The sequence below is a fragment of the Myotis lucifugus genome, unplaced genomic scaffold (assembly GCF_000147115.1).
Source record: "Myotis lucifugus unplaced genomic scaffold, Myoluc2.0 scaffold_25, whole genome shotgun sequence".
Taxonomy (NCBI): Eukaryota; Metazoa; Chordata; class Mammalia; order Chiroptera; family Vespertilionidae; genus Myotis; species Myotis lucifugus.
In genome coordinates, this window is record NW_005871073.1 from 9,404,001 (window position 1) to 9,431,517 (window position 27,517).

Genomic DNA, 27,517 nt, shown 5'->3' on the forward strand with positions numbered 1-27,517 from the left:
GAACTGATCAATGAACACAGTAAAGCAGGAGGATAAAAATTAAATATCCAGAAATCTGTTGCATTTTAATACACCAACAATGAACTATCAGAAAGGAAAACTAAGAAAAGAATCCCATTCACAATTGCTTCAGAAAATACTAAGAATAAATTTAACCAAGGGTATAAAGGATCTGTACTCAGAAAATCACAAGACATTGAAGAAGATACAAATAAGTGGAAGCATATATTATGTTCATGGGTAGGAAGAGTTAACACCATTAAAAAGTCCGTACTACCCAAAGCAATCTAGAACAAATATTCTAAAAATTTATATAAAACCACAACATACTCTGAATAGCCACAGCAACCTTGAGAAAGAACAAAGTTGCAGGAATCATGCTACCTAATACCAAATTATACTACAAGGCCATAGTAATCAAAACAGCATGCTACTGGCAAAACAGACATACAGAGTAATGGAACAGAACAGAGAGCCCAGAAATCAACTCATGTCTTTATGGTCAATTAATATTTGACAAAGGAGCCAAAAACATATAATGGGGTAAACAAACTCTATTCAATAAATAGGTTCGAAAAATTGACAGATAAGTGCAAAAAAAAAAAAATAGAAACAGACCACCTTCTTACACCATACCTAAGAATAAACTCAAAATGGATTAAAGACTTAAATGTTAAGACTCCAAACCATAAATATCCCAGAAGAAAACAGAGGCAGTACATCCCTCGTAGCAATATTTTTTTCTGATCTATCACCTCAGGCAAGGGAAGCAAACTAAAAAATAAACAAATGGGACTACATTAAAATAAAAAAGATTTTGCACAGACAAATCCTTTGAAAAGACAACCCACTGAAAGGGAGAACATATTCGCCAGAGATACAGCTGATAAGGAGTTAATATTCAAAATTTATAAAGAACTTATACAACTCAACACCAAAAAAACAAACAATCCAATTTAAAAAATGGGCAAAGGACCTGAAGAGACACTTCTCCAAAGAGGACATACAAATGGCCAGTAGGCACATGAAAAGATGCTCAACATCACTAATCATCAGAAAAATGAAAATTAAAACCACAAGGAAATATCACCTCACACCTGTCAGAATGGCTATCACCAACAAGTGTTGGCGAGGATGTGGAGCAAAGAGAACCCTTGTGCACTGCTGGTGGGAATGCAGACTGGTGCAGCCACTGTTGAAAGCAATATGGAGTTTCCTCGAAAAATTAAAAATGGCCCTGCCTTTATCCCCGGTCCCAACCGGAAACAGCTGGTAGAGTCTGAGGCGGCACCAGAGCACACTTGCCTCTCACCATGAGTCTCGACCTCCACTACCAGCAGCTGAGCAATGCCCGGTGGACAGAACTCCTGCCTCTCACGCAGCAGTACCAGGTGGTCAGGCTGGTCGACTGTGGCATCACGGAGGGGCGCTGCAAGGACATGAGCTCTGCGCTCCAAGACAACCCCGCCCTGACCGAGCTCAGCCTCTCCTCCAACGAGCTGGGCGATGCCGGCACACACCTGGTGCTCCAGGGCCTGCAGCCCACCTGCAAGATCCAGAAGCTCAGCCTCCAGAACTGCAACCTGTGGGCGGCGGGCTGCGCTCCCTTCCCTCCCTCCAGGAGCTGGACCTCAGCTACAACCAGCTGAGGGACGCGGGCCTGCAACTGCTCTGCAAGGGGCTCCTGGACCCCCAGTGCCACATCGAGAGGCTGCAGCTGGAGTACAGCAACCTGATGGCCTCCAGCTGCGAGGCCCTGGCCTCGGTGCTCAGGGCCAAGCGGGAGTTGAAGGAGCTGGGGGTGAGCAACAATGACATCGGCGAGGCTGGCGCCCGGATGCTGTGCCAGGGCCTGGCCAACTCCACCTGCCCATTGGAGTCACTCAGGCTGGAGGGCTGTGGCCTCACCGCGGCCAACTGTCAGGACCTGTGTGGCATCGTGGCCACCAAGGCCTCGCTGAGAGAGCTGCAGCTGGGGGACCCAGGCATCATGGAGCTGTGCCCTGGGCTGCTGAGCCCTAGCTCCAGGCTCAAGACCCTGTGGCTCTGGGAGTGTGACTTCACGGCCAGTGTCTGCAAGGATCTCTGCCGGGTGCTCAGAGCCAAGGAGAGCCTGAAGGAGCTCAGTGTGGCTGGCAATGAGGTGGGGGACGAGGGCAGACGGCTGCTGTGTGAGAGCCTGCAGGAGCCCAGCTGCCAGCTGGAGTCCTTGTAGATGAAATCCTGCAGCCTCACGGCCACCTGCTGCCCGCACGTCAGTGCGACGCTGGCCCGGAACCAGAGCCTCCAGGAGCTGCAGATGAGCAACAACAAGCTGGGGGACTCGGGCATGGAGGTGCTGTGCCAGGGCCTGGGCCAGCCGGGCATGACCCTGCGGATGCTCTCGCTGGGGGACTGCGAGGTGACCGACCAGGGCTGCACTAGCCTGGCCGCCCTCCTGCTGGCGAACCACAGCCTGCTCGAGCTGGACCTCAGCAACAACTGCATGAGCGAGGTGGGCGCCATGAAGCTGGCGGAGAGCGCCCAGCAGCCCAGCAGCCCAGCTGCCCCCTGGAGAAGCTGGTTCTGTATGACATCTACTGGAGGGAGGAGACAGAGGACCTCCTGTGGGCCGTGGAGGAGAAGAAGCCAAGCCTGAAGATCATCTGCTGAGCCCTGGGCCCCTGCCCAGGCGCCCGAGGGGCTGGCTAGCTCTCGGGGCTCACTCCGGGTGCCTTAGCTTTAACTGAAGGGAAATGCTTAAACCAGCTTCTGTAAACATTCTGGACACTTTATAATTATTAAAATGTTTTGGGTTAAAAAAAAATTAAAAATGGACCTGCCTTATGACCCAGTAGTTCCACTTCTAGGAATTTATCCAAAGAAATCCAAAACACTGATTCAAAAGTATATCCACCCCTATGTTCATTGCAGTGCTATTTACAATAGCCAAGATTTGGAAGCAGCTCTAGTGCCCATCAGTCGATGAGTGGATAAAAAAAGCTGTGGTACATTTACACAATGGAATACTACCCTAGAAGAGAATCAAATGGTCTCTTCTAAGATTCAAATTCACCTCCAGTTAAGTAATACTTGGGAAGATGGGTGTGATCGCTGTATATAAACAAGGCTGCCTAGGCACTCCCTCCATCGGGGCCTTGGTGTAAGGACTAGTTTGTTTAAAAGACCATACAGATGGGAAGACAATGACTGCCCCGTTAGTAAAACACCCACTAAATAAGTTTAGAAAGGCCGGCTGGGTGAGGTAAATCAGTGTAGGTTCTTTTTGTAATGCTCTTTTAGACCTCTGGGTGCTTTGGGGTTAAAAGAAAGTGGATGGAAAATAAAAAAAAAAAAAACAAATGATCAGCAAGGTGCCCTTTGTGTTTACCTGTGGATTCAAGTGAGGCAAACATACAGAACATGGGCATCTGTTTCGGACATTGTGACTTTTAAAAACATCCCAGTCCGACATTAAGTTCTCCAAGGGAAAACGTAAATGGAAGATTCAGTCAATGGAAGAATTAATAAAATGAAAAGATGTGTCTTTTTCCATATGAAATACAGCACATTTGAAGGCATAAAGCACAGAGACCAATTCATATTTTTATAAGAACATACAGATATTGAATGATAAATTGCTCCATATGGCTGAACAGTTGGTGCTAAATTAAAATAATGGCATGAGGTGAGGAGGATTAGAAGTAACATTAACATTACTACATGCTGTATAAAGAATGCATTCAACAGCCATGGCTATAGGGTAAAGGCATCTTTGCTGATACAAAACCAACAGGTCTGTATAGCATCTACGTTAGCCCAAATAAAAAAGAGATGGAAAATAATAACATCAAAATGCATGCAGAAGCAACTACAGTAGGTATTGAAGAAAAATGATTATTTAGAGAAAAAAAGTACTTGATAAACAAAGATCTCTTAGAACCCTAAAATAAATGCAAATATAGTACCATGTTAACATCAGTACTTATCTCTCTTCATCCTCCAATCTTAGTTTATGCCTAAAGACGAAACTTTTCAGCAAATTTGGCATTTTTCACAAAACACAACACTGCAATATTTTCATACTTCATATATTCCTTACAAACTATATAAAGCAACTGCATTATTGGCAGAAAGCTAAATTATGCAAGTGTGAAATTACCACAACATGGCATTTAGTAAGACTAGCTATTTCCATTTTCACCTGGTAAGGATTCTTTTCAGTATTTAATCCCTACATCCTTGACCTTTACATTGTACACCCATTAAGGAAACTTTGAAATAAGGCATGTGGAAGAGCTCATGTGCATGGCATTCTTATCTAAGAGTTTTACAACATTCTAATGAGCAACCAGCAAATGCTCAGATCCTGGAACAGAAACAGTGAGACACATATTTCAACAACGGTCTCTAAATGGAATTAAGAGATTTTTACGAATCTTGTGCATTCCACACCTAGCATGGTGCTCAGGATGTGGTAGTCCTTCAATTACTCTTGTCCAATGCATGGTTGAATACGCAAATAAATAAATGAAGAAACAACTCTGCAAATCCCCAGTACCATCGTTCATGCACAAAATTGGCAACCAATAAATGTTTGTCGACTTAAATCACACCCCACCCAGCCTTTGTGGCAGCCATGGAGACATGCCATTTGAATTAACTTGTTTCCAAGAGTGAAGTTAGCTGACGGCGTCGCCATTCAGGATCACTGCAACACTCAAGCCACGCTTATGCTCTCCCCAGACTGCTCCTGGCCGAGGATCCAACAGGGTGGGTTACCAGAGAGGGACTACTTCTGCCCAGTTTGATTTCCAGAAAAGCAATCTTTGTTCTGGGCTCCCCATCAGCTGGCCAGGGCTTTCTCAGAACTTCACTAAAGTCTAAGGGTCTTCATACTCCACCCTTCTGCCTTTCACTCTCAGGTGTCAGACCTACATTGCAGGCTAACGGCTCTTTCTGCCTACTCAAAGTCTCTCACTCAGCAATTATTTTGTAGGATAGAGTTCGGCAAGTGGTTTTGCTGAGTCATTAGGTTACGGACACCTATCATTTTAATAGGTCGTGCAAATTATCTTTCTAAAGGGTTGTACCAATGTATTCTCCCTCTAATTGTGTGATAAAGGCCCTTTTATCCACATTATTTCCTTGACTGGATATCATCTGTCTTATTAATTTTTGCCAATATGATGGTTTTTACTTGCTTTTCCTTCATCATTAGTGAGGCCAAGAAACTATGTATACATGAATTGGCTATTTGAAGGCTATGTCTTTTCATAGCCTTTTTATACACTTGCCATTTTATTTATTAATATTTATAGAATAGTTTATTTTGCTGATTGATTCATAGGAGGTATTGGTTTACTGGTGCTTGTGTTTTATGTGCTGCAAATACCCCCATCTCCCTCACTGCTTCTGCCTTTCAGCTTGGTTTAAGGAGTTTTTTGCCATTGGTAAGTTTTTATGTAATCAAATAGGTCAAACTTTTTTAATATTTTGAGTTTTAGGTCTTTCTTAAGACATTGTTTCCCATTCTAAGATTATAAATATACTAAAGACCCGGTGCACGAATACATGCACAGGTGGGGTCCCCAGGGGCCAGGGGGCCAGACAAGAATGGCCCTCTGGGCAGGTGGTGGGACGCCCTCGCCTGCCCAGGATCTAGATCCAGCCCACTGACATTTGCACCAGTTGTCGGGACCCACCTGGCAGCCACTTTAATATCCTTTCTCCCTTGCAGAGTGTTTAGGGAGAGCAAGTAGCCACAGTGCCTGAGGCTGACTTCCAGGAGGCCAGTGGCGCTGTCGGGATACTGCCAGCAGCACTGGTCCATCGGTGCCAGATTGGACCTGAGGGAGTGAGTGGCTGTAGCTGGCTGGTAGGCCACCAGGACGGGTCTGTCAACTGAGCAGCGCTCCCACTGTGGGAGCACACTGACCACCAGGGGACAGCTCCTGCATTGAGCATCTGTCTCTGGTGGTCAGTGCATGTCATAGCGACCAGTCGTTCCGGTTGTTCCAGTCATTCGGTCGTAATGGTCACTTAGGCTTTTATATAGAGAGATCCTTTTATGTTTTCTTTTAAACTTTTAATACTTTCTTTTTTACACGTAAAATTATAACCTGAAATTTATTTTTGTATATGGTAAGAGATAAGGCTACAACTTAATTTTCTTATAAATAGGTACTCAATTGTTTCCGTATCATTTAGGGGAACAATTATCTTTTCTCCACTGATTTGAAATGTCACATTGATCATGTGTTAATATCTTATAAATTCTTTAATCTGTTTCTAGATTGTTTTGTTTTAATCAGCAACTTACCTACACTATTCTAACTTCTAGATTACAAAAAGTACATGGACTTGAGAAAACTCAGAACACTTATTCTAATAAAAGGTCTTTATTTTAATCAAGCAAGGCCATATAGTCAGTGATTTGGCAAAAATCTATTCAGGGTTTGTAATGCGTTTTGCAATCTACCTCTGTTACCAGCTTTGTCACACCCTCCTCAACAGTAGCACAATATTTGGCACATGCCAGAACATCAAGCAAGTATTTGTTGAATGTGTTAATATAATGAGTTCAGTTTACTCGGATGAGAGTACGTAAGTTAGGTAATCATTTAATTAGTGTCAACTTTCAGCTTATTGCAATAAATCTTAGAAAGGGGAAATAATAGCTTGCATTACTAAAGGAATACAACATCATCACTAAAGCTAATAAAATTGTATCTCTCCCCCAAAATAATGTTGCAATGCATTTGATGGGCCCCTCAGACTGCTGGCCACACCCGTCTCCTACTCTCCAAGATAACTGTTACATACCTTCCACTGCCTGCTCAAATCTCTAAAGCCCTCACATCTTCTCACAACATGCCATGGCCTCTGCCTTCCCTCCTATTAGATAATTAGAATTAATGCTCCTGTTAGGACAAACCTCCCCCAATTACTTACTTAAGGACTTTCTGTCACCTCTCTTTCCTCTCTTCTAGATCATTCTCATCAGCACACAAACTGTAAATCTCTTCATCTTATTATTATTAGTCCTCACCCAAGTACATGCTTATTGATTTCTTTTTTAGATATAGGGGAAGAGAGAGAGAGAGAGAGAGAGAGAGAGAGAGAGAGAGAGAGAGAGGATGAAAGAGAGAGAGAGATGCGAGAGAGAGAGAGAGAGAGAGAGAGAGAGAGAGAAACATCAATCCAGTTGCCTCCTGCCTAAGCCCCAGGGATGAAACCCACAACCTAGGTATGTGCCCTGATGAGAAACAAACCTGTGACCCTGTGGTGCAAAGAATAACACTCAACCAACTGAGCTACACCGGCCAGGGCTAAATCTCTTCAATTTTAAAGGAAAGTTGTCATTAACCCCCATCTCTTTTCCCTTCAACAGCAAAATTGCTTGCAAAGAATGCCAGTACTAGCTGTTTCCTTCTTCTCTATCTTTTTTACTCTTGAACCTGTTCTACTCAAGTTTGTAAGCTCTTTGAGACCATAGGTTTTTTTAATTCACTTTTTTATCCTCAGAATCTAGGACATTGCCTATAACATAGGAGGTATGCAATTCATATTTGTTGAAGAAATGAGTAAACAAATAAATATGTATATAGTTTGACTATGAATGTGGCCTAATCATTCTAGTTTAAGACGATCTAAAAGGGCAAACTTGTTTTGAATCATTACTCACTTTTCGTTGTTTTACAGAGTCCAATTTTATGAGCCAATATGAAGCCACTTTTGTTTTATGAAACTTCCAGTTTTCAAGGATCTGTCATGGGGGAGAAACATCAAGAAATTTAATCTAGAATTTTCCTCAAAAGTAACAAGTAAAAAGTAAATAAATGGGTTGAAACTGGATTTAGTACTGAATTTGTGAAATGAAAGCACTATGATATTACTTGCAATGAAGAATGTCTACTTTAATAAAAAAGACATGTGCAAGGATTTCTAACATAAGGTTAAGAAGCCATCTGAATCCAAATTGTTTTGCTTCTTGCTGTAAAAAGCACACAGTCTCTAATAAGTGGAAGTAAAATGTCTTTAGGCATATAAGGTTTGGAAAGAAGCCCAAAATGTAGATTTTCCATTTTAATTTCAAAACCTGTATTTACCATATCACCCATAATAACAGAATATTGAATAATACATTAGAAGATAGCCCATACATAATTAGGATTATATTATCCCTTTGTTTTTGTCAAATCTGCAAAATTTCTGAATATATATTCTAGTAATATATACTGTAACAAACAGATTAAAATATTTGCTGCATATAGTGAACATATAGTAAATAATCTAATGACTAATAATCTAATGATCTAATTACTAGTTATTAATTATGTAAGCCCATGTTTTTTGATAAAACAATCACATTAGCCACAAATATTAGTTCTACTCTCTGATTATTTAATTTTTCTTCTACATGATTCAGAACGGTAGCATCTTACTAATATAGCTAAGAAATAGAAGCAAAATGTCTGGTACAAAGTCATTGGCTATATTTAGAAAAGAACTTGATTACATAAGATAACATATAAATAAAACCATATTTAGCATAGTGACTTACAAATAATATCAATTTGTGTTCCTTTTCCCTTGATGTGACAAATAACAGTTCATTTGCAGGCAAGGTGCTATTTTTACTTTTTTTAAAATATATAACAACAATGCAAAATATTTGGGGGTTTTGGTTACAACTATGTCATGATTTAAAATAGAAATATTCATGACTGATTTTTTAAACAAATAAAGTCATTTTTTATTATTTGTTTCTAGATAGTTGCTTTAGACAAAAGTAATGCCAAAAAGTGAAAAAAGGCCAAGTGCATAGCTCTGGTTTTTATCCTACAACTGGCCACTAGATGGTGTCCTCTCCACTGGAAAAATAATAATATTAGGGAAACCAGAAAACAAAGTTCTATTACTAAGGAATCTACTAACAGCAATTTGAAAAGAATGTTTGAATGAAGAGACAGAACTTTAAATTAAGAAATGTTCTCTCACCAAAAATATTTAAATAACTTGGACCTTTCTAATTAGGAAAAGTCATTGAGTTTAATGTGAATTTTAGGACTCTGCCATTTTAGAATATTCCACTGGGTGGTGCAAATGTGTGTGAAACAAGAAAAACAGAGCATAAGCCATTTCAAAATTTGACCAAAATCATTCAGGGTGTCACAGTCTCGATATTTTATGCCCAAAGCCCACTTTTTTTTTATTACATATCAATTTGATATTAGATCTTTCTAAATCTTTATAGAAGCAACTTTAACTTGATAGTTCTTTCATTATTAAGAGCAATAATTGAATAACATGAATCATTTTCACTTGATTGCATCATTAAAATGGGACAATGCACTAAAAGGTATTTTGCATTGCTAATTATAAAGGTAATCTCACTGCTCATGAATCATAATAATTCAAATAGCCACTGTATTTTCTGCAGCTTGAGGAGGTTGAAGAGAACATCAGTTAAGTTTACTATGTCATTGAGAATGCCTCCATGGGTAAATAAATGTTAATATCCTAAGATGAATAAAAGGAATGAGCTCCTTGGAATTTTATACATGTCAAATACTCACATCTTCTACCAGAAGTTGTGTTTCTGCATCTGATTTCCCTGGAAAACGGATCTTCATGTCCTGGAGGACAAGTAAGGTCTGACTTGTTAGATCCTCTTCTTGTTCTTTTGTTCTTGGTTGCCGCAAAGACTCACTCTTAAATTTGAAAGAATACAGATATTTGGAGGGGGTCTTATTTCATTGTGCCACTATAGTCTGAAAGATATTTCTAGGTGAAAACAATGCACTTTTAATTAAAAAAAGCAAAACAATAAAAAAGGCAAAAGAAATATTTTTTACATTTATTCTTAGAATTAAATTCTTAGGATTAAGTGGGTATGATTTCCCAATAATATCTTTTATACTTCCACACAGTTGCATTTTATTTATCTCAAAATACTAAAATATAAATATGAATAGTTAAAAAAGACTTCCTGGTCAAAAGTTTCACTTACTACATATACCTTTGGCGATTCTTAATTAGGAAAAAAGAAAAAAATCATTCATTGTTAACAAGTGAAACTCATTCACTTATATTTTCCAGATTCTTCCATTTAGAAACATCATCCACAGTAAATAAACAAATTAAATAAATGTCTGGTTTTTGTGAACGTACTTGGCATTATCTATTTCAGCATCTACAAGTCTGATAGCCAAATAAATTCACTGACTTATTCAATACTGAATCTCTGGGACTCATGCTAAGGAGGGAATAATATATGTTAATTTAATATACAGAAAACATAAACAATGTTGTATTTCAGTACTCTAAGGATAATTTATCAATGGTTTATTTTTTCACCTATTAATCAACAGTCCCATTAAAAATTTTTCCACACAACAAATTTCTCCAAATTGTCAAATATACTGCATAATACACTATAAAATCATATATTTCCTCAGATGATTTTCAACAAAATTATCAACTACACTAGTAGCCCAGTGCACAAAATTTGTGCACATTAAAGGGGAATTAATTGCCCTAACCAGTTTGGCTCAGTGGATAGAGCATCATTCTGCGGACTCAAGGGTCTCAGGTTTGATTCCGGTCAAGGGCATGTACCTTGGTTGCGGGCACATCCCCAATGGGGAGTGTGCAGGAGGCAGCTGATCGATGTTTCTCTCTCATCGATGTTTCTAACTCTCTATCCTTCTACCTTCCTCTCTATAAAAAATCAATAAAATATATTTTTTTAAAAAGGGAATTAATTAGCAGAGATATTTTAATATTGCTATTTGCCCTTTCTCTATAATAGAAGTGTGAGAGATGAAAGGAAATTAGTAAAATGTATATGAAAATAATATATAAATTTATTAATAAATAAAAAGTAACAAAAGGATATAACAACAGTGGCATGATATAAAAATGACAAAAACATGATATGAAAACAACAAAAACATGATATGAAAACAACAGTGATGCAAACAATGACTGATAAAGTGATTAAATTTATTCTAATATCTCCCTGTACACCACATTAAGAGTGAAAACACTTTCAGAGTGCTTGACTAATTTCCCTTGTGATGAAGTACTTAGAACTTTAACTGTAACATCACATGCTCTTCAAACTCGAGAGAAAGCAACATATAACTGACCATGTGCAAAAACGAGTTCAGGTAGGAATATGCCTACTTTGTCTAGAGTTTGCCCTTGTGATTTATTAATAGTCATCACAAATGCTGGCATCATGGGAAACCGTCGTCGAATCAATTTAAATGAGAGGCCAGTGTCAGATAGGGACAAATTAATTCTTGGAATCAGAACAGCCTCTCCCTCTGCAGATCCTGTTAATACTTCAGCTTCGATAATGTTAGGTCATAATCTTTTGATAATAAATCTGGTACCATTACAAAGACCCCATTTACTATTGAGATTTCTCAATAGCATGATAATTGCACCCACTTTCAATTTTAATTTATGACACGGCATTCCCAAAGGAGTAATACTATTAAGAAATTTGATGGCAAAATTTTTCTTTTCAGCATCATCTGTGGAATCAATGGAATTATCACTCAATTATGTGTGAAAATCTCCATCGAGTATATCCAAATTTTTTTCATTTAATTTTTGAACATGCTCATTTTTTGGACAAAGAATTGCACGTTTAGATATATTTTTAATATTATCTATAGCAGTGGTTCTCAAGCTTGGCTGCACATTAGAATCACCTGGGAATCTTTTTAAAATCCTGACTCCTGGGCCTCATCCTCTGGAAATTGTTTCCTTGTTATGGGGTGGGGCCACAACATTAGTAACAAAGAAACAGAATTAAAACTTTATTGTGGGGAGCCGCTACAGTGTTTTGGACAGGTTCAAGCCTTGGACTGATGAGAGGGCACAGTCCTCTCATTGCCACATGCAAGTCCCAGCTCGGAGGGCAAGCCCCTCCCAGCACAATTATAGCCAACAGCTGTAGTTGTAAGCTTGAACCTATGGTCTGAACACGTGGCCCCACATGCCTGAGTGATGTAGGCTTGATAGAGTTCAGGTGCATGTAGTTTAGTAGGATTGAAACCCAGGAGAATGTTGTAAACATCTTGCTCACGCCCTTACTTTGCCTCGTAGCATCTGCTATAAAATAATGGCATGGCTGTGGGCATGGTCGCTCTCTCAGAGAAGCAGCATCCCACAGAGACCCGGCTTTCATTCTCTTGTCTGTCTTCTCTAAGCCTTTCAGCTGCCCCCACTGAGGTTCACCCTTGGCCATGCTGGTGCAGCACACTTTCTAAAGATATGCCTCCATGCTCCCAGGGTGGGTTCCTGCCTCAAACCCTGCCCTTACAGGAAATAGCTCCAGGAAACAGCTCAGGGGAGGGCACAGACGTTGCCAAGACTACCCTTGCAGGACTGACTTCCTTCCATTTGGTCGTGGTTCTGGTGGTCGTGATGAACACCACCCAGGGTTTTTATATAAGTAGATAAGCAAGTGGAAAATAAAATGCTATTCACAGTGTTCATTCTAAAGTTCTGTGATATTCTGGTCTGCCTTATAAGAGTTCATACTAAGTGATAGGCTAAGAGAGATTAAGCAATCCAAACTCCATGATACCATGAACTGAATGATGAGGTTCAATCTATCCTCCTCCCAACTTATCATTTTGCCACCTAAATCTCAGAACAATGCTTCCTGTAATCTCAAAAGGAGCAAAGTAGACGACTTACCACCTGAAAATTAGAGTTGGCATCATTACTATGAGGCAGATGCCTCACGTAGGAGGAAGCACGGTTTAAGGAATGTGACCGACACGATGAAGTTGTCCGGGATGCTGACATCATTTGTTGAGCAGAAAGAGGGCGGATGTCTGCACTACAAGGTGATTGAGAAGAGATGGACCGAGGGCAACTGAATGAACGCCTTATGGAACCTATCAATGATGGAGAAGAGGAGTAATTAATAGAATTTCCCACCATATAAACTAATAGTTAGACCACAGGGTAGTGGCATGGTGATAAATGTCAAAGCATAATTCTTCAGTTTAAATGGTGAACTTGGTGCAGAACACATGTCATGTATGTAGAATGGCTATCATGAGAATATTTAAATGGTACCCTTAATTTTCTGTTCTCAAAACATGACATAGAAGAACCAGAAAAAAGGTAAACTAACATTTATGGAAAGGAAAACTAACCTTTTATAAGCCAGGCATTGTGTTACATACACTTTTTTTCTAATCCTCACAGAAACCCTCTGAAGCAGGAATCCCCGTCACTAGGAGGGTCAGGAAAAGAACTTTTCAAGGTCACACAACAAGAGAGTGTGCCAAGCTCAGGTTTAAATCTTGACCCAATGCCAGTGTCTCACTCTTCCTATGAGACCATGAGATTACTATCCTTTACCCTTGGATTAGATTGGTCAATCATTAGAATCTGTATGTAGGTTATAAGAAAAATATTTTACGGTAATATTTATAGGAAGGAATGGACAGGAGTCTAGAGAGTTACAGAATTTTGGGCCCATGAGGGAAAAAAAAAACACAGAAGAAAAATATAAAGATTATCCTAATGGAATTTAAATATATAATTCTTACAAGAGTGATGCTAGACAGTCTTCTTATTCACATGTGAGAAGAATTTTTTTTAAATAGATGAAATTACCATAGCAATAGGTTATGAGAAAAAGTATATGGAACTAAAGGGTTGTAATCAGAACAAACGAGTAGTAAAAACATAGAATATCTTCCCCATTATACATTGAGGAAATTTAAAAGAGAGAATCCACTATTCCAGGTAAATTTGATTCCTGACACAGGAAAATAGAATATCACTCAATATTATCAACATTTATATCTTTTTTTAGTTCATACATTTTATAAACCTTCTGCGCTATATTATATTCTCTTTTGTTTAGGAATCTTCATTGGTTAAATAATTTAATAAAACTCACATAAAGGCAAGTTGGATAGCCAAATATTTCTCTTCATTAGCTGTTGAAAAAATGTAAACCTTTTAAAAGGCAGTGGATATATAAACCTTATATTTAAGGGTGTATTTATAAATGATTTTTTCAATAGATATGAAGCCTAATACTCTTCATTTGGTTCAAAAGAGTAAAAAGAAGTATATTCATTCAAGCTATAAAAGATGTTTAAAAAAAAAAACATTTTCACCACCTCCATTTCTTTAAACTAGTAACTTCCATCTAAGTTTAAAAGTCACAGCATTTTGAAAGGACTGTGCTGCTAGAGAAGGGCTGTGTGGGGAACATACCCCAGATCAATCTTCTACTAAGAAAGTACCCAATGCATGTTCTTCAACCTGCACCTGGGCCCTGCTCTCCTGTAAGGCTTCACATGGTGATTTGTGAGGAGCACGCCTGGGAGAGCACCTGAGCAAAAGTTGTCAGCTGAATCCTGCTGTGTCCGCACAGCCATTCCCTGGAAACATACCTTGCCAAAGGTGAGGAATGTTGTCAGTCCTGACCTTTAGCTCAGGCGCCAGGGGTGGATGCTATTATCCAGGTCTGACAATTATGAGAAGCCACAAAAATGAAGAATGCAGCTTAATCTTTAAGCATGATTTAACATAATTTCCTTTTTCTTAAACTCTAGTAAAACTTCGTGGTATCATGCTGTATATAATAAATGTGCTGCACTAGCTCTGAGTAGCTGTCTCTCCATCTGAGAACAGTGTCCTAGCTGGTCCCAGCTTTACTTGTATAATGGCTCTGTGTCTTTCTTTTTCTTAATCTCCCATCACCCCTACTCAGGTCTCTTATTCTCTCTAGCCACGCGGGTTGCGGCAGAGGTTTGGACATGTGTAATCTGACCATAGATGTAGAAGGAAACTATCCTTTCTCTTGAATGGCCAAAGATTCCCATTTTTCCCACGCATACACTGAAAATTCAGACACAGTAACTAAGTAGCTAGATTTACCAATGACATTTAGGTCGGTTAACAAAAAAATGGTTATAATTTAAATAAATTATGTGAAAAAATATTTAATATAGTTTTGTATATGACTAACTTACATCAACCCCAAATATATATTTCAAAACTATAACAGGTTTGAGTTTCCTAAGTTAACCATCTACAACGGAAAGTGTTACAAATAATCTGGACTTTGTCCTTGTTCATCAGCATCACTTTGGACAGAAAACTCAAGAAGGGTCTGTGGCTATATTACTTAGGGTAAGAGAAAATATAAAACAAAGAGAAACCCTTATTGCAATTTCTAATGACTATAGAAATAAAATCTAATACTTAGTTAAAAGATATGCAATTGAATTAAATTAATTTTAAAAGGAGAATTCACACTTAAAAAGATTTCAGTGCATTATTTGTCCAATATCGATTTATTAACCTATTGGTCTAAGAACAAAGAACAATCTCAAAGCTATGAGAACCTGAATAATTTTTCTTAATCCTACCCTTTTCTCTGCTAATTCATTGCTATGAGGGATGCACACATTAGCCAAGAGGGGTTCAAAATGGGTGAAATCTGGACAAAACAAGGCCAGCTTCTGAGAGGAACAGAGTCATACACAGAGACATACTGAAAGTACTTAAGAGAGCTTTAAGAAAAAAGGAAGAAACTGATAAAATAACTATAAACTCTGGAACAGGTGCTCCATAAAGATACCTTAAGTGAGTAAATAAACAAACAAATGCAATGGAACATAATACAACATTATTTCCCCTCCAAAAATATAAACCTTCAAAGACAGGAACATTAGCAGGTATCTTTATGAAATAATTTAGAAGCAAATGAAAGACCATTAAGATCTTCATCTATTAGTTATGCATTCCTCATGCATTTTGCCATAAGTGTTGAAGGCAAAATTCTATTATCAGGGAAGCGAACACATTAAACCATTGTCGGAGATGAACAAAGGCTTACATTGTGTTTATTGCATGATCGAAGCAGTCCTTTTAATGAAGTCCTGCGATAATGAAGGTCAAGGCAAAGAGAGATGTGAGAAACAAGAGATAAGAATAAGCCCTGCAGTGTCAGGAAGGGATATCTAAGGGAGCCGGGGCAAACAGGGATGCTACACTGGACATTTGGGGATGAAAGAAGAATTATGGACACAATAGTGGACATTGGGGATCAAAAAAACAATAAAAGACAGAAGAATGGAAGAGAAAATGTAAAAAGAAATAAAGGAAGAAAGAAGACTAAAACTAAAAAGGAAGGAGACAGAGAAGCTGGTTGTTCACTCCCCCAATCTACCAAAAGCTCCAACTTTAGCGCTTACCCATGATGAAAACGAGAGGAAACAAAAACTATTTCACAATTGTGTGGCTCACAGATACATTCAAGTCAAATACCTAGAGAGATATATATTTTAAAAAGTAGGCAAGGATACACAACAAAAGGGGTGGCAGAGAGGTAGAAAAAGCAAGAAAGGGTGTGAAAGAATATATTGGCTTAAGAGAGAAGGCAATCAGCAGATCAGTCACGCATCACATTTTATAAATCCATGCAGATGTCTAGGGCTTAACAAAAACTATGAAATATAGAAGAATGGACTATAGAGATTCTTAGGTCGACTAAACTTTCATCTTCTACTTGCAGACCCTGAAGGGGATTGTGGGATGCACCCACGTCTGGTAAGGGAAGGGCGTGGGATAGAATTCAGGTCTCCTCACACAGGACAAGCATCCATTTGGCCCAAGATCCTTTTATTGAGTTTTGTAATTCAATTCCATAATTCTTCAGATAATAACAAAATTAGAAGAAATTAACTTACTGGATGTTTGGAATATTTTGCAGTGGTTGGGCTGTTTAAGATCATAAGTAACTTGCTTTTCTCTTCTTTTACTTTGGTACTCTTCATTTTCATCTGATTCTGAAGAGCTGTCACTACTATCATAACTGCTATCACTGCTGTAGTACTTCTGTCTTCTCATCACCTCTGTACTCTCAGGCATGGAAAAGAGAGGCTAAAACACAGAAAAGGTGTTACTGTCAGAACGTTTCTTAAGAAGGCACATTAACATGATTAATTACTATTTTTTAATTTCCCACCATGCATGTTGCTTCTCACTGACACCTGAAAATCCTCCAAAGTGCTACTGCTACAGTGCTCTTATTAGCCTCCAATGCAATTCACTAATTTTTCTATTTCTGCCAAATATTCTTCCTTAAATAACATAGTTCAGTCATAATGAGGAAAATGCTTTTTCTCCATGATTTAAAAAAAGACAAGGTTATCACAAACAGATAAAATTATAAAAATTAGAAACATAATCAAATTTTCTTCATTCCATACAGAGAGGTTACCCATTACTCATCAAGACTCAGGTATGTACCTCTGTTGTATCATTAATGTTCAGTCATTTAACAAAGTGTGTGTATGTGCTTGTGGATATGTGTGCACATGCTTGTGAGAAAGAGAGGAGGAGGAGAGAGGAAGGACAAGGGGGGCAGAGAGACAAAAAGAAAAGGAAAGCAGAGGCCAAATAAACCACAGAAAGTAAAGTAAGATAAACCACTATACGTCCACAAAGGTCACATCTTAAAACAGAAGCCAATGAACCAATTCACTCAGATAATGTGCAAAAGGACTAAGGTATTTCTCATATATCTAACTTGTTATGAACATTTTTACAAATAAAAAATTGTAGTTAATTGTCCACTTTCCAAATTGGTTATGAACAACTTAGGTTCTTTCTCAGAAGCTTCCTAACTATGACACAAAGGGTCTGGCCATAATGGGACCACATTGCTTTTCACTGCCCGTGCTACATTTAAGAAAAACAAAAGTGATATAATGTAAATCAATACAGCATAAATTTTTGGAGGATTGGTGCCATGCAGAGGGTAAAACTGTAAAGATTCAAAATGCCAGACTACTGTGTTCCAATATCTCCATTAGAATCTCTTGTCTTCAAACCTCCCCATCATGTGTTTCCAGTGCCACTGAAAGAATGAGATCAGGGAAGTGGGACAGTTTTACTTCACAAAGAGTATGAACCAACAAGGTCAAGACAGTTTGGGAACTCAGTCATGTTCAGAGACTATTTATCACACATACCATATGTCTCTTATTCCTGCTGGGGAAAGTTCCCATAGTTGTATGTAAGTTTCTTGTTCTCTGTTCAAACACAAATGTTTGATGTCAGCATGTATAAATAATGAAATCCTTGGCTACCATGGGATTTCACTGGAATAAGGCATCTCCTCTCATGTAACGTGTGAGATGAAAGGTACATAAAGGAAGAGCATTGCATGAAGTGCCCGGAATACACAGTAAGCCAGAGCATGATCTTCTTACAGTTATTGGCTTTGCAAAGGATGAAAAATCACCAGAGGAAAGTAATTTAATATACGACGGTACCAACTTGTGTTTAAAAGTATGTTCTCCTTTTGATAGTCCAATATTTACTGAGCACTAGCAATGTTCATTGTGATATGCATAAAAACCAGTAATTTACCAGTAATACAATCACCAAATATCTTGACTGCCTTGGGGAATAAGAATTCTGGAGGAAGGGCGTTTCTCCGGAAGTCTAGCAGACCCAGAAGAAACAGTGGCACAATCAGGCTCACTGACAGTGCCTTCCTTCGTGGAGGCAAACAGATTTCAGGTTTTGTAAGGGAGCTTGACTACATAGTGAGCTATTTGACCTTTTAAAGAATCACAAGAGGAAACTAAAAGCTGTGTCATATGTGCATTTTGACCAACACACTGTTCAAGCAATAATTAATAAGACGTCATAGTGGCATAAACGCTAAACCAGTGGTTCCCAAACTTATTTGGCCTACCGCCCCCTTTCCAGAAAAAAATATTACTCAGCGCCCCCTGGAAATTAATTTTTTTAAAAAATTTAATAGCAATTAAACAGAAAGATATATGCCCCCAAATGCACCTGTGGCCATCACCGCCTCCCCCTGGATCGCTGCAGCGCCCACCAGGGGGCGGTAGCGCCCACTTTGGGAATCACTGCGCTAAACAATGCCTTAACTGCAAAATGGAATTATTTGCAAACTGGTATTGCGTTATCGCACAAACCATAGTACTTACTTTTATGTCCAATTTTATTTTTAAGTGGGTCATAAGTGAATTGCAATAATTAATATACAAAGCTCAGAAACTTCCCAGTGTTTTCCAAAGTGAAGCAATGACTCATTAAGGTATTCACTTTTACAGATACGCTAAAAATATAATTGTTCCAAAGGCATTGGCAATGACATCTTCCACAATTCCTCAATAGAGAGGATATAATTCAGAAGAGCAGCGCCTGACATCCAAGACCTCCAGTCTTCACCAGATCCGTATCTTTCACCAGGTTCATCATGTACCATTGTACTCTCCAAGAATCTTCCACTGGAGTCATACCAAATTCTTCATATTTCTCTAACAAGCTAGGCAATGTCACAACTCCATGTCATTGCCTTGAATGTTCCCTTTAATCCAAACATCCTTCATCCATCTTAAATGTTTACAGCATTACTCATTTGTAAAGACCCAGTTCAAATGGCATTTATGAAGCCATCCACAGTCTACCAATCCCTTTATTCTCTCGCTGTAACACTTCCCACTCGCTTTATTACAGTATTTGCCACAATCTGGTTTTTGGTTCGCCTATCTGCTCATTCTGCCAATGAGGTCCTTACAGACACATTCAACAAATGTAACTAATAGTGGGGGTTTATAAATATTTTTATTGAATTTTAGAGAGAGGAAGAGGGAGAGAGAAACAATGATGTGAGCTCAGAACATGATCAGCTGCCTCCTTCATGCCCCCTACTGGAGATGGAGCTGCAACTCGGGCATGTGCCCTGACCGGGAATCAAACTCTAGCATGTGCTCTGACAGGGAATCATACCGGCAACCTTTTGGTGCACTGGACGATGCCCAACAGAGCTACACCAGCCAGGGCCTAACTAATAGTGTTTGAGAACCTACCAAGTTCCAGATGCTGTGCTCGGTGTGAGAGATGCAAAGATAAAAACATCCTACCCTCAAGGAACTTACAACCTTTCATTAAGGCAAAGATGCAAGTAATTATTTGTCACAACTGCTCTACAGAAGCATTATTTCTGATACAGCAGGAGGAGGGGAAGGAAGATCTAAGTCTAATTAGGGGAGTGAAGAGGATTCTACAAAGGTAGCACCGATTCAGCTGGATGAGGAAGGGGGGCTCTAATCAGTCAAGCACAGAGGCATAGAAAAAGCATGAAAGGACAACAGAGAAAGATGAGTGTAAGGACATAGCTTAGTATTGCTGAAACGTAAAGTAATAAGAGCACAATGAAAAAGGTCCCAACACTTAACAAATTCATCTCTTCCCTGCTCTCTTAGCAAGAACTTTTTGACATATAACCAAAGACCATATTCATGTCATCACCACAGTGCAGATAAAGGTAAAGCAAACACCTGCTCATTTTTGCACGCATGACTGCTTTCTCTTTATTCCTAGAAGCTGCCTATGTCAATTAACACCATTTCAATGTTGCTAAGTCAGCAATATATGGGGCTTCTGATAAGGTTTTCTAGAGTCACGATTTGCCTTCTCTATATCACTATACGTCTCTGGTAATTATATGTCTAGAGAAATGAGGAAAAATTAATACTGAGTATAAAACAAGGCTATTAGTTCTAGGTCCCTCTTGGTCCTGACTCATCAGGATTTCACTAGTATTACAAAAAGAATCCAAAAAGAGGAAAACTAACAAAACAAAACAAAATAGAACTTCTATGTGTGAGATAACCAACTCTCTCTGTACTGCACACATGGTCCATGCAGTTCCTTGAAAGTGGCATCAGTCATTACTATAGTGACAAATACAAAGGGGAAACAACTGTACTTAGTCTCATCTACTTGGATACTAAGAAAGATATGGGTACTGTACCTTTGGTCCTCGAGGCATGGAAGTTTTGCCCATCAACTTTTCGTCATCGATTTCACATTGTTCCAGAAGATCCAAAATTTCTTCCTCCTTAAAAAGATATTAATTAAAACTATGATCACCAATGGATTCTAGGATTTTTCTAAATTTATTAATCTCCATAAAATAATGTACAACACAGTTCCTAAAACTATTTAATGAAGACTACTCAGATCAAATGAGTAATAAAGGCCATGAAAAACTCTTTAAAAAATGTCGTTCACTAAAATCTGACAATATAAATAATACATTGCTGAAAATCTATTATATATTACTAGAGGCTTGATGCATGAAATTCGTGCAACGATAGGCCTTCACAGCCCTGGCTGCCTCCCAGCCCCAGCCCTGGCCCCGGCTGCTGGGGCCCTCGCCTGGCACTGCCCACATCCGCCCTCACACACCCCTGGTTCCCTGGTTCCACGGAGCCCCCCATCAATCGCCACACAGTGGGTGGCCCAGACCTCCCTCTGCAGGACAATCATGGGGTGATGGCAGGGCCCCCTGACCAATCACATAGCACCCGCCTTGGCTGGCCTGGCACCAGTGCGTGTCATCCAGTGCGTGTCATCCGGATGGTCGTTCTGCTGTTTGGTCATTCAATAGATTTGCATATTATGCTTTTATTATTATAGATTATAAACAAATGTATTTTTATGTTTTAGAACACTATTAAAATCTGACTATAATAATAAAATAGCCTATTAGACACTTTAAGTTTTCTAAAAATCACTCTAATTTTCCAGACCACAATCTTATCAATTATTTCTATATTGATTATTGCAAAACAATATTACAATTTCAGACAGAAAACTGATGACTGGCCTAGTAGTTAGTAATCTAATGTTAGTATTTATTCAATGGGCACAATTTAATGGAATTTTCAAAACTTCAACTATTGAACAGTAGTATCTTTAGAATTTTATAAAATGTTTTCATTTTATAGGCTTAATACCTTCTCTAATCCTCTTCTAAAATCATTTTGAAGTCAAAGGGAAAAGTTATAAAAACATAACACCCAAGTGAATACTGAGCAAACCAGAGCAACGGGAGCATAATAGCTATGTTGAAAGAATAATTGATGCTTCTTTGAACTATTTATTCAACCTACAAAAATATCACATCTTTACTTATATGATTTATATTTCAGTACCTCTTTAAAAAAAAAGGTTTCTGAAGAAACTAGAAATCTCACTGTGCAATGGAAATTTATGTTACTCTTCATACCAAAGAAAGTTTAGCTATTAAAATGCCAAAACATTCTTGCTATACAGTTTGATTAAATAATAATCCTACAATGAATTCCAAAGCACAAGATAGTTAAAATGAAATGTATGGAGTTCTACCTCTGTTTAGGAGAAAAAATGTAAATAGGCAATACTTTCATTGTAACAGCTAGAGAAAGACAAACTAAATAATCATATTTTTAAGACTTTGGAAAGCTGTGGATTAAAAAGTAGTATAAAGGAACTAAATACCAGAGAGGGAAAAGTTCTTCCTAGGTTTGAAGAGATGAGTGACCTCTTTGTACATTGGGGTCATTTGCATATCTGGACACAGATCAACAAAGATCAGGCCCAGAACAGACAGAGAGATTCTGCTATGATAAAAAACCCAAAGGAAATTCCTATGGTCATGTGGGCTAGTGTAACATCTGGAAGAGCCCCACAGAGCTGGCTCTCTCCACCTGCTGGGTCGCTCTGATAGCACTTTTTTAGTATAAAATGATATAGGAGAATGGAGGCAAGGATGGAAAGCCAGAAATACTTATCTGTAGTCTTACAGTTCTTAGATACCAATAGAGAATGAGGCCTGTAATAAACACTGAATAGATGTCACCTTCAAGGCACTTGAAACTATAACTATTAAAACCCAACCTGGACCCAGTTCGAACTTTCTTATTTTATTTATTTATTTATTTATTTATTTATTTATTTATTCATTTATTTATACTTCAGAGAGGAAGGGAGAGAAAGAGATAGAAACATAAATGATGAGAGAGGATTGCTACCTCCTGCATGCCCCCTACTAGGGATCAAGCCCGCAACCAGGCATGTGCCCTTGACCAGAATCGAACCAGGGACCCTTCAGTCCACAGGCCAGTGCTCTACCCACTGAGCCAAACTGGTTAGGGCAACCTTTTAATTTTAATTAAACATGTTTGACATATAACATTGTATAAAATTAGGGTTTACAACATATTGGTTATGATACATTTATATATTGTAATGCTGCCATTGTGTGTGGTTAGAATAATTAAATCTAATCTCTTAGCAAGTTTAACTATTATAGTAAAATATAATTGTCTATATACACCTTTCTCCCACCCCACCACCCAGCCTGTGGTAACCACAATTTTACTGTTTTTAATTGGATTTTTAAAAATTTCACATGTAAGGGATATCATACAGTGTTCATCTCTCTGTCTGACATATATCACTTAGCATATTGTCCTCAAGGTCCATCCAGGTTGCCTCAAATGGCAGGGTTTTCTTCCTTCTCATCACAGAAGAATAGTTCATTGTAGTCTACACCACATCATCTATATCCACTAATCCACTAACAGGCACTTCGGTTGTTTTCCACAGCTGCTAAACCAATTTATACTCCTACCATGAGTGTGCAAGCATTCCTTTTCCCACATCCTTCCAATGCTTGTTAACTCTGTCTTTTTTTTTATAATAACCATTCGAACAGGTGTAAAGTGATATATCATTGTAGTTTTGATTTATATTTCCTTGATGATTAGTGATGTGGAGCATCTTTCGTATCTCTGTTGGCCATTTGGATGTCTTCTTTGGAAAAATCTCTATTGTGTTCTTCTGCCCATTTTTTAATCTGATGGGTTTTTTTGTTATTGAGTTACATGAATTCTTTATATATTTGGCTAATAACTCCTTATCCTCAATATAGTTTGAAAAAATATTCTCTCATTCTGTAGGTTGCATTTTTTTGTTTGTTTGTTTCTTTTGCTATATTGAAGCTTTTAATTTTGATGTAGTACCACTTGCTGACTTTTGCTTTTCTTTAACTTTTCTTTGGCTCGAAGTAATTAGCCCCTCACTCTAACACTCTGTACTAAGAAATATTTGCCTTCTTTTGGAGAAAATATCAGTTCAGCTTTATGATTCTTTTATAAGCATCTATCAAACAAATAAAAATTACAGGACACCCAAAATAACAATTTAAAAATGTGACCTATAATCAAAAGTAAAGGATGTCAATAAAAGCAGGTCAATAAATAATCCAGATACTAAAATTAACAAAGATTTTTCAAAAATTATTATATACATGTTACAGGAAACAATGAAAAGGAGAACAAAATGAATGAAGGATGCAAAATTTTACCAGAGAAATGAAATTTTAAAATACCAAATAGATATTCTTGAATTGACTAATATAATCTAAAATTAAGAAGTGATTGGGTAGGCTCAAGGTCAGTCTACACACAGCAAGTATATGTCAATGAAAATTATTCAAAGTGAAAGAGAGAGAGAGAGAGAGAGAGAGAGAGAGAGAGAGAGAGAGAGGTAAAACAGAATGGGGCATCAAAGATAAATGGAATGCTGTCCAATGATCTAATATATGTGAAACTAGAGTCCCATAAAAGAGACAATATACAAAAGGCAGCAAAAATATCTGATGAAATAATGAAAGCAAATTTAAATGTATGGAAATTAAGCAACAAACTTCTAAATAACCAAAATAAAATTCAGAAAACAATTTTAAATGGCAGTTAATAAAACCAATGAAAGACATTAACACCCATCTTCAAGAAGTTGACAAAACCACAAGCAGGGTAAATACAAAGGAACTCACACATAGACACATCAAAGACAAAATGCTGAAAATAAGAGAAAAAGCAGTCAAGACAAAAGACATATTATATTCAGAGGAAAATCAAAAAATAATGGCTGAATTCTGAATAGAAATGAGAAGAAATAACATCTTTAAAAGTGCTGAAAGAAAAAAAAAGCCTGCCAAGATAAAATTCTATGCTCAGTTAAACTATCCTATATAATAAAAGGATAATATGCAAATTGACTGAAGAGCAGAATGGCCAGTCAGCAGAGGGCAGGGCTAGGGAGTGGGCAGTGCCAGGCCAGCCAAGGCAGGTGCCAGCAGGCAGAGGGAGGGGATGGCGATCAGGGGGCGGGCAAATAACAATATTAAAATATTTCTTCTAATTAATTCACTTTCAATGTGTACAAATTTGTGCACCGAGCCACTAGTTTAAAATAAAGATGAAAGTAAAAGACAATTTCAGTTTAAAAAAAAAACAACTGAGAGAATTCATACTAAAATGAATATGAAATACTAGAGAAAGTTTCTTCAAACTAGGAGAAATGATCATGTCAGAAGGATGAAATGAAGAAGACAAGAAAAGATAAATATGTAGGTAAATATGAAGTGGTATTTAGAAAACTATTAAAGACCAATTAGAGCTTCGAAAATAATAACAAGGAATTTTAAAGACTGTAACATATGTAAAAGTAATATATGTGATAACAGCACAAAGTCTAGAGAGAGGCACCAAATAAAATTAAACCACTAGGATTCTTGTGAAGTGATAAAATACTAATTCAAGGTAGACTTTATGATTTAAGGATGCATATTGTAATTTCTTTTCAAAACCCCCTATTATGTTGCAACTATAACTAAAAGCCAATAATGAAGATAAAATAATTTAAAAATTGACTTTTCCAAGAATAAAGAAAAGCAAAAAAGAAATACTAAACAGATGGTATAAATAGAAGGAAAAAAAAGAGCAAAAGGCAGACATAAACCCAACTATACCAATAATTTTGTAAAATTATTTAAAGACACATAGTCAGACAAGATTTAAAAACAAGTATGACTTAACTTTATGCTATTTACCAGAGGTATTGTAAATATTGTTACTTTTAACATGAGTTACTAGTAAAAGTGGCTGGATAGAAGAGATATGCCATTTAAACAGTAACCACAAGAAATAAACTATTAATCACACAAAGTAAAATTTAAGACAAAGAATGTTACCCAAAAGAAAGATAAACACTGCATAATAATGATAAAATAGGAAAGGTGAATTAGGAAGACATCTTCATAACTTCAAAGAATCTGAAACAAAAATTGACAGAACTAAATCCACAAATCTCTCTCAGCAATTGCTACGCCATATAGGCCAAAGAAATATATAAAAGGATATAGAATATTTAAACACTAATAGCCAAATTTACTTAAATGACATCTATAAATCTCTACAACCAACACCTGCAGTATACACATTACCAAGTAGACTTGGTACATTTGCTAAAATATGTACTATATTGAGACATAAAGCAAGTCTCAATTCATTTTACAAGACTGAAATGCTTTTCTAACACCGATATACTATACCAGAAATTCCTAAAAAAATAAAACTACAAAATTTTAATGTATGGAAATGAATCAACAAACTTCTAAATAACCAAAATAAAAATCAGAATTTAATAAAAATATAATATATAAAAATTGCTATGTAAAAGGGCAATATGTAAAAATAATCAGATAGTTATATCCAGGCAACAAACCAAAAAATGAAAAACTATTTATTGGCAATAGTAGCAAAAAAAAAACACAAATACTTAATAAATTTAATGAAAGATGTGCAAGAACTATATAGCAAAAACAACAAACAGAGCTGAGTAATAAAAGACTCAAATAAATGGAGATATGCCATATTAATGGATCAGAGACTCAGTATTGTTAATTCCCGAGAAATTGTTCTACAGTTTCCTCACAGTCCCAATTAAAATCCCAGCAGCCTGTTAAAAAATATTCTCAAGATGATTCTAAAATGTATATGAAAAGGTAAAAGGACCTAGAAAGCCCAAAAGAGTTTGAAAAAGAACAAATTGAGGGCATGCACTACCTAATCTCAACACTTACTAAAAAGAAACAATAGTAAAAAAAAAAAAAGTGTAAAATTTGCATAAGAATAGGCTCACAGGCCCAGGGAACAGGGCAAAGTGGTGACATTTAACTACATTTGAGGAATAGAAATAGGGAATTAAGGTTTGAAGCCTATTTCTTAAGTGTCAAGTACTTTAATAGACTATTTTAGTTAACCTCAATTTTATTTTCATAACCAACCTGACAAGTAGTTTTAATACTACTATTTTGGTGACAAGGAAACCATTGATCAAATAGTTTAGCCTAAGGTTATAAAATTAACATGTGGGGAACTAGAATTTGAATCTAGATGTATCTGTACCCCTAGGTTTTCTGCTAGAAAAAATAAGGATGGAGGATCAGTGTAATGAGAAAAGGAATAGATTATTTGGGCACAGGAGAGGGAAAAAACATTATAGAACAGGTGAAGAAAAATGAAGAAAGGTCTCCAACTGGGTAAAAAAAAAAAAAAAAAAGGTCAGGCTGGCTTGGCTCAGTGGTTGAACATTGACCTATGAACTTTGAAACAATCGGACCTATGAACCAAGAGGTCACAGTTTGATTCCTGGTCAGGACTCATCATTGATGTTTCTATCTCTCTCTCCCCCTCCTTCCTCTTTGAAATCAATACAAATATATTTAAAAATAAAAATAAAAAGGCCACATAACATAATTCTAATGTTAAAACATTTGCATACCTCAAAAGAGGGAAATTTGGAGGAAAATAACACT

The 27,517-nt window shown here is 37.5% G+C and overlaps 2 protein-coding genes across 2 annotated transcripts in view; one reads left to right on the plus strand and one right to left on the minus strand.

Moving 5' to 3' along the window:
- TTLL7 (tubulin tyrosine ligase like 7) overlaps positions 1-27,517 on the minus strand; it is a 94,570-nt gene that overhangs the window by 34,531 nt on the left and 32,522 nt on the right. The window contains exons 13-17 of the mRNA XM_023751784.1: positions 20,840-20,926; positions 16,731-16,923; positions 12,703-12,905; positions 9,561-9,695; positions 7,667-7,747 (exon numbers count right to left, since the gene is read on the minus strand). Coding sequence (XP_023607552.1) covers positions 7,667-7,747; positions 9,561-9,695; positions 12,703-12,905; positions 16,731-16,923; positions 20,840-20,926 — 699 coding nt within the window. The remainder of the gene's footprint in view (positions 1-7,666; positions 7,748-9,560; positions 9,696-12,702; positions 12,906-16,730; positions 16,924-20,839; positions 20,927-27,517) is intronic.
- LOC102421242 (ribonuclease inhibitor-like) lies at positions 1,290-2,652 on the plus strand. The gene is given in 3 exon segments (XM_014453574.2): positions 1,290-1,599; positions 1,602-2,521; positions 2,524-2,652. Coding segments are annotated over 3 exon segments (1,335 nt in total). The 5' UTR covers positions 1,290-1,313.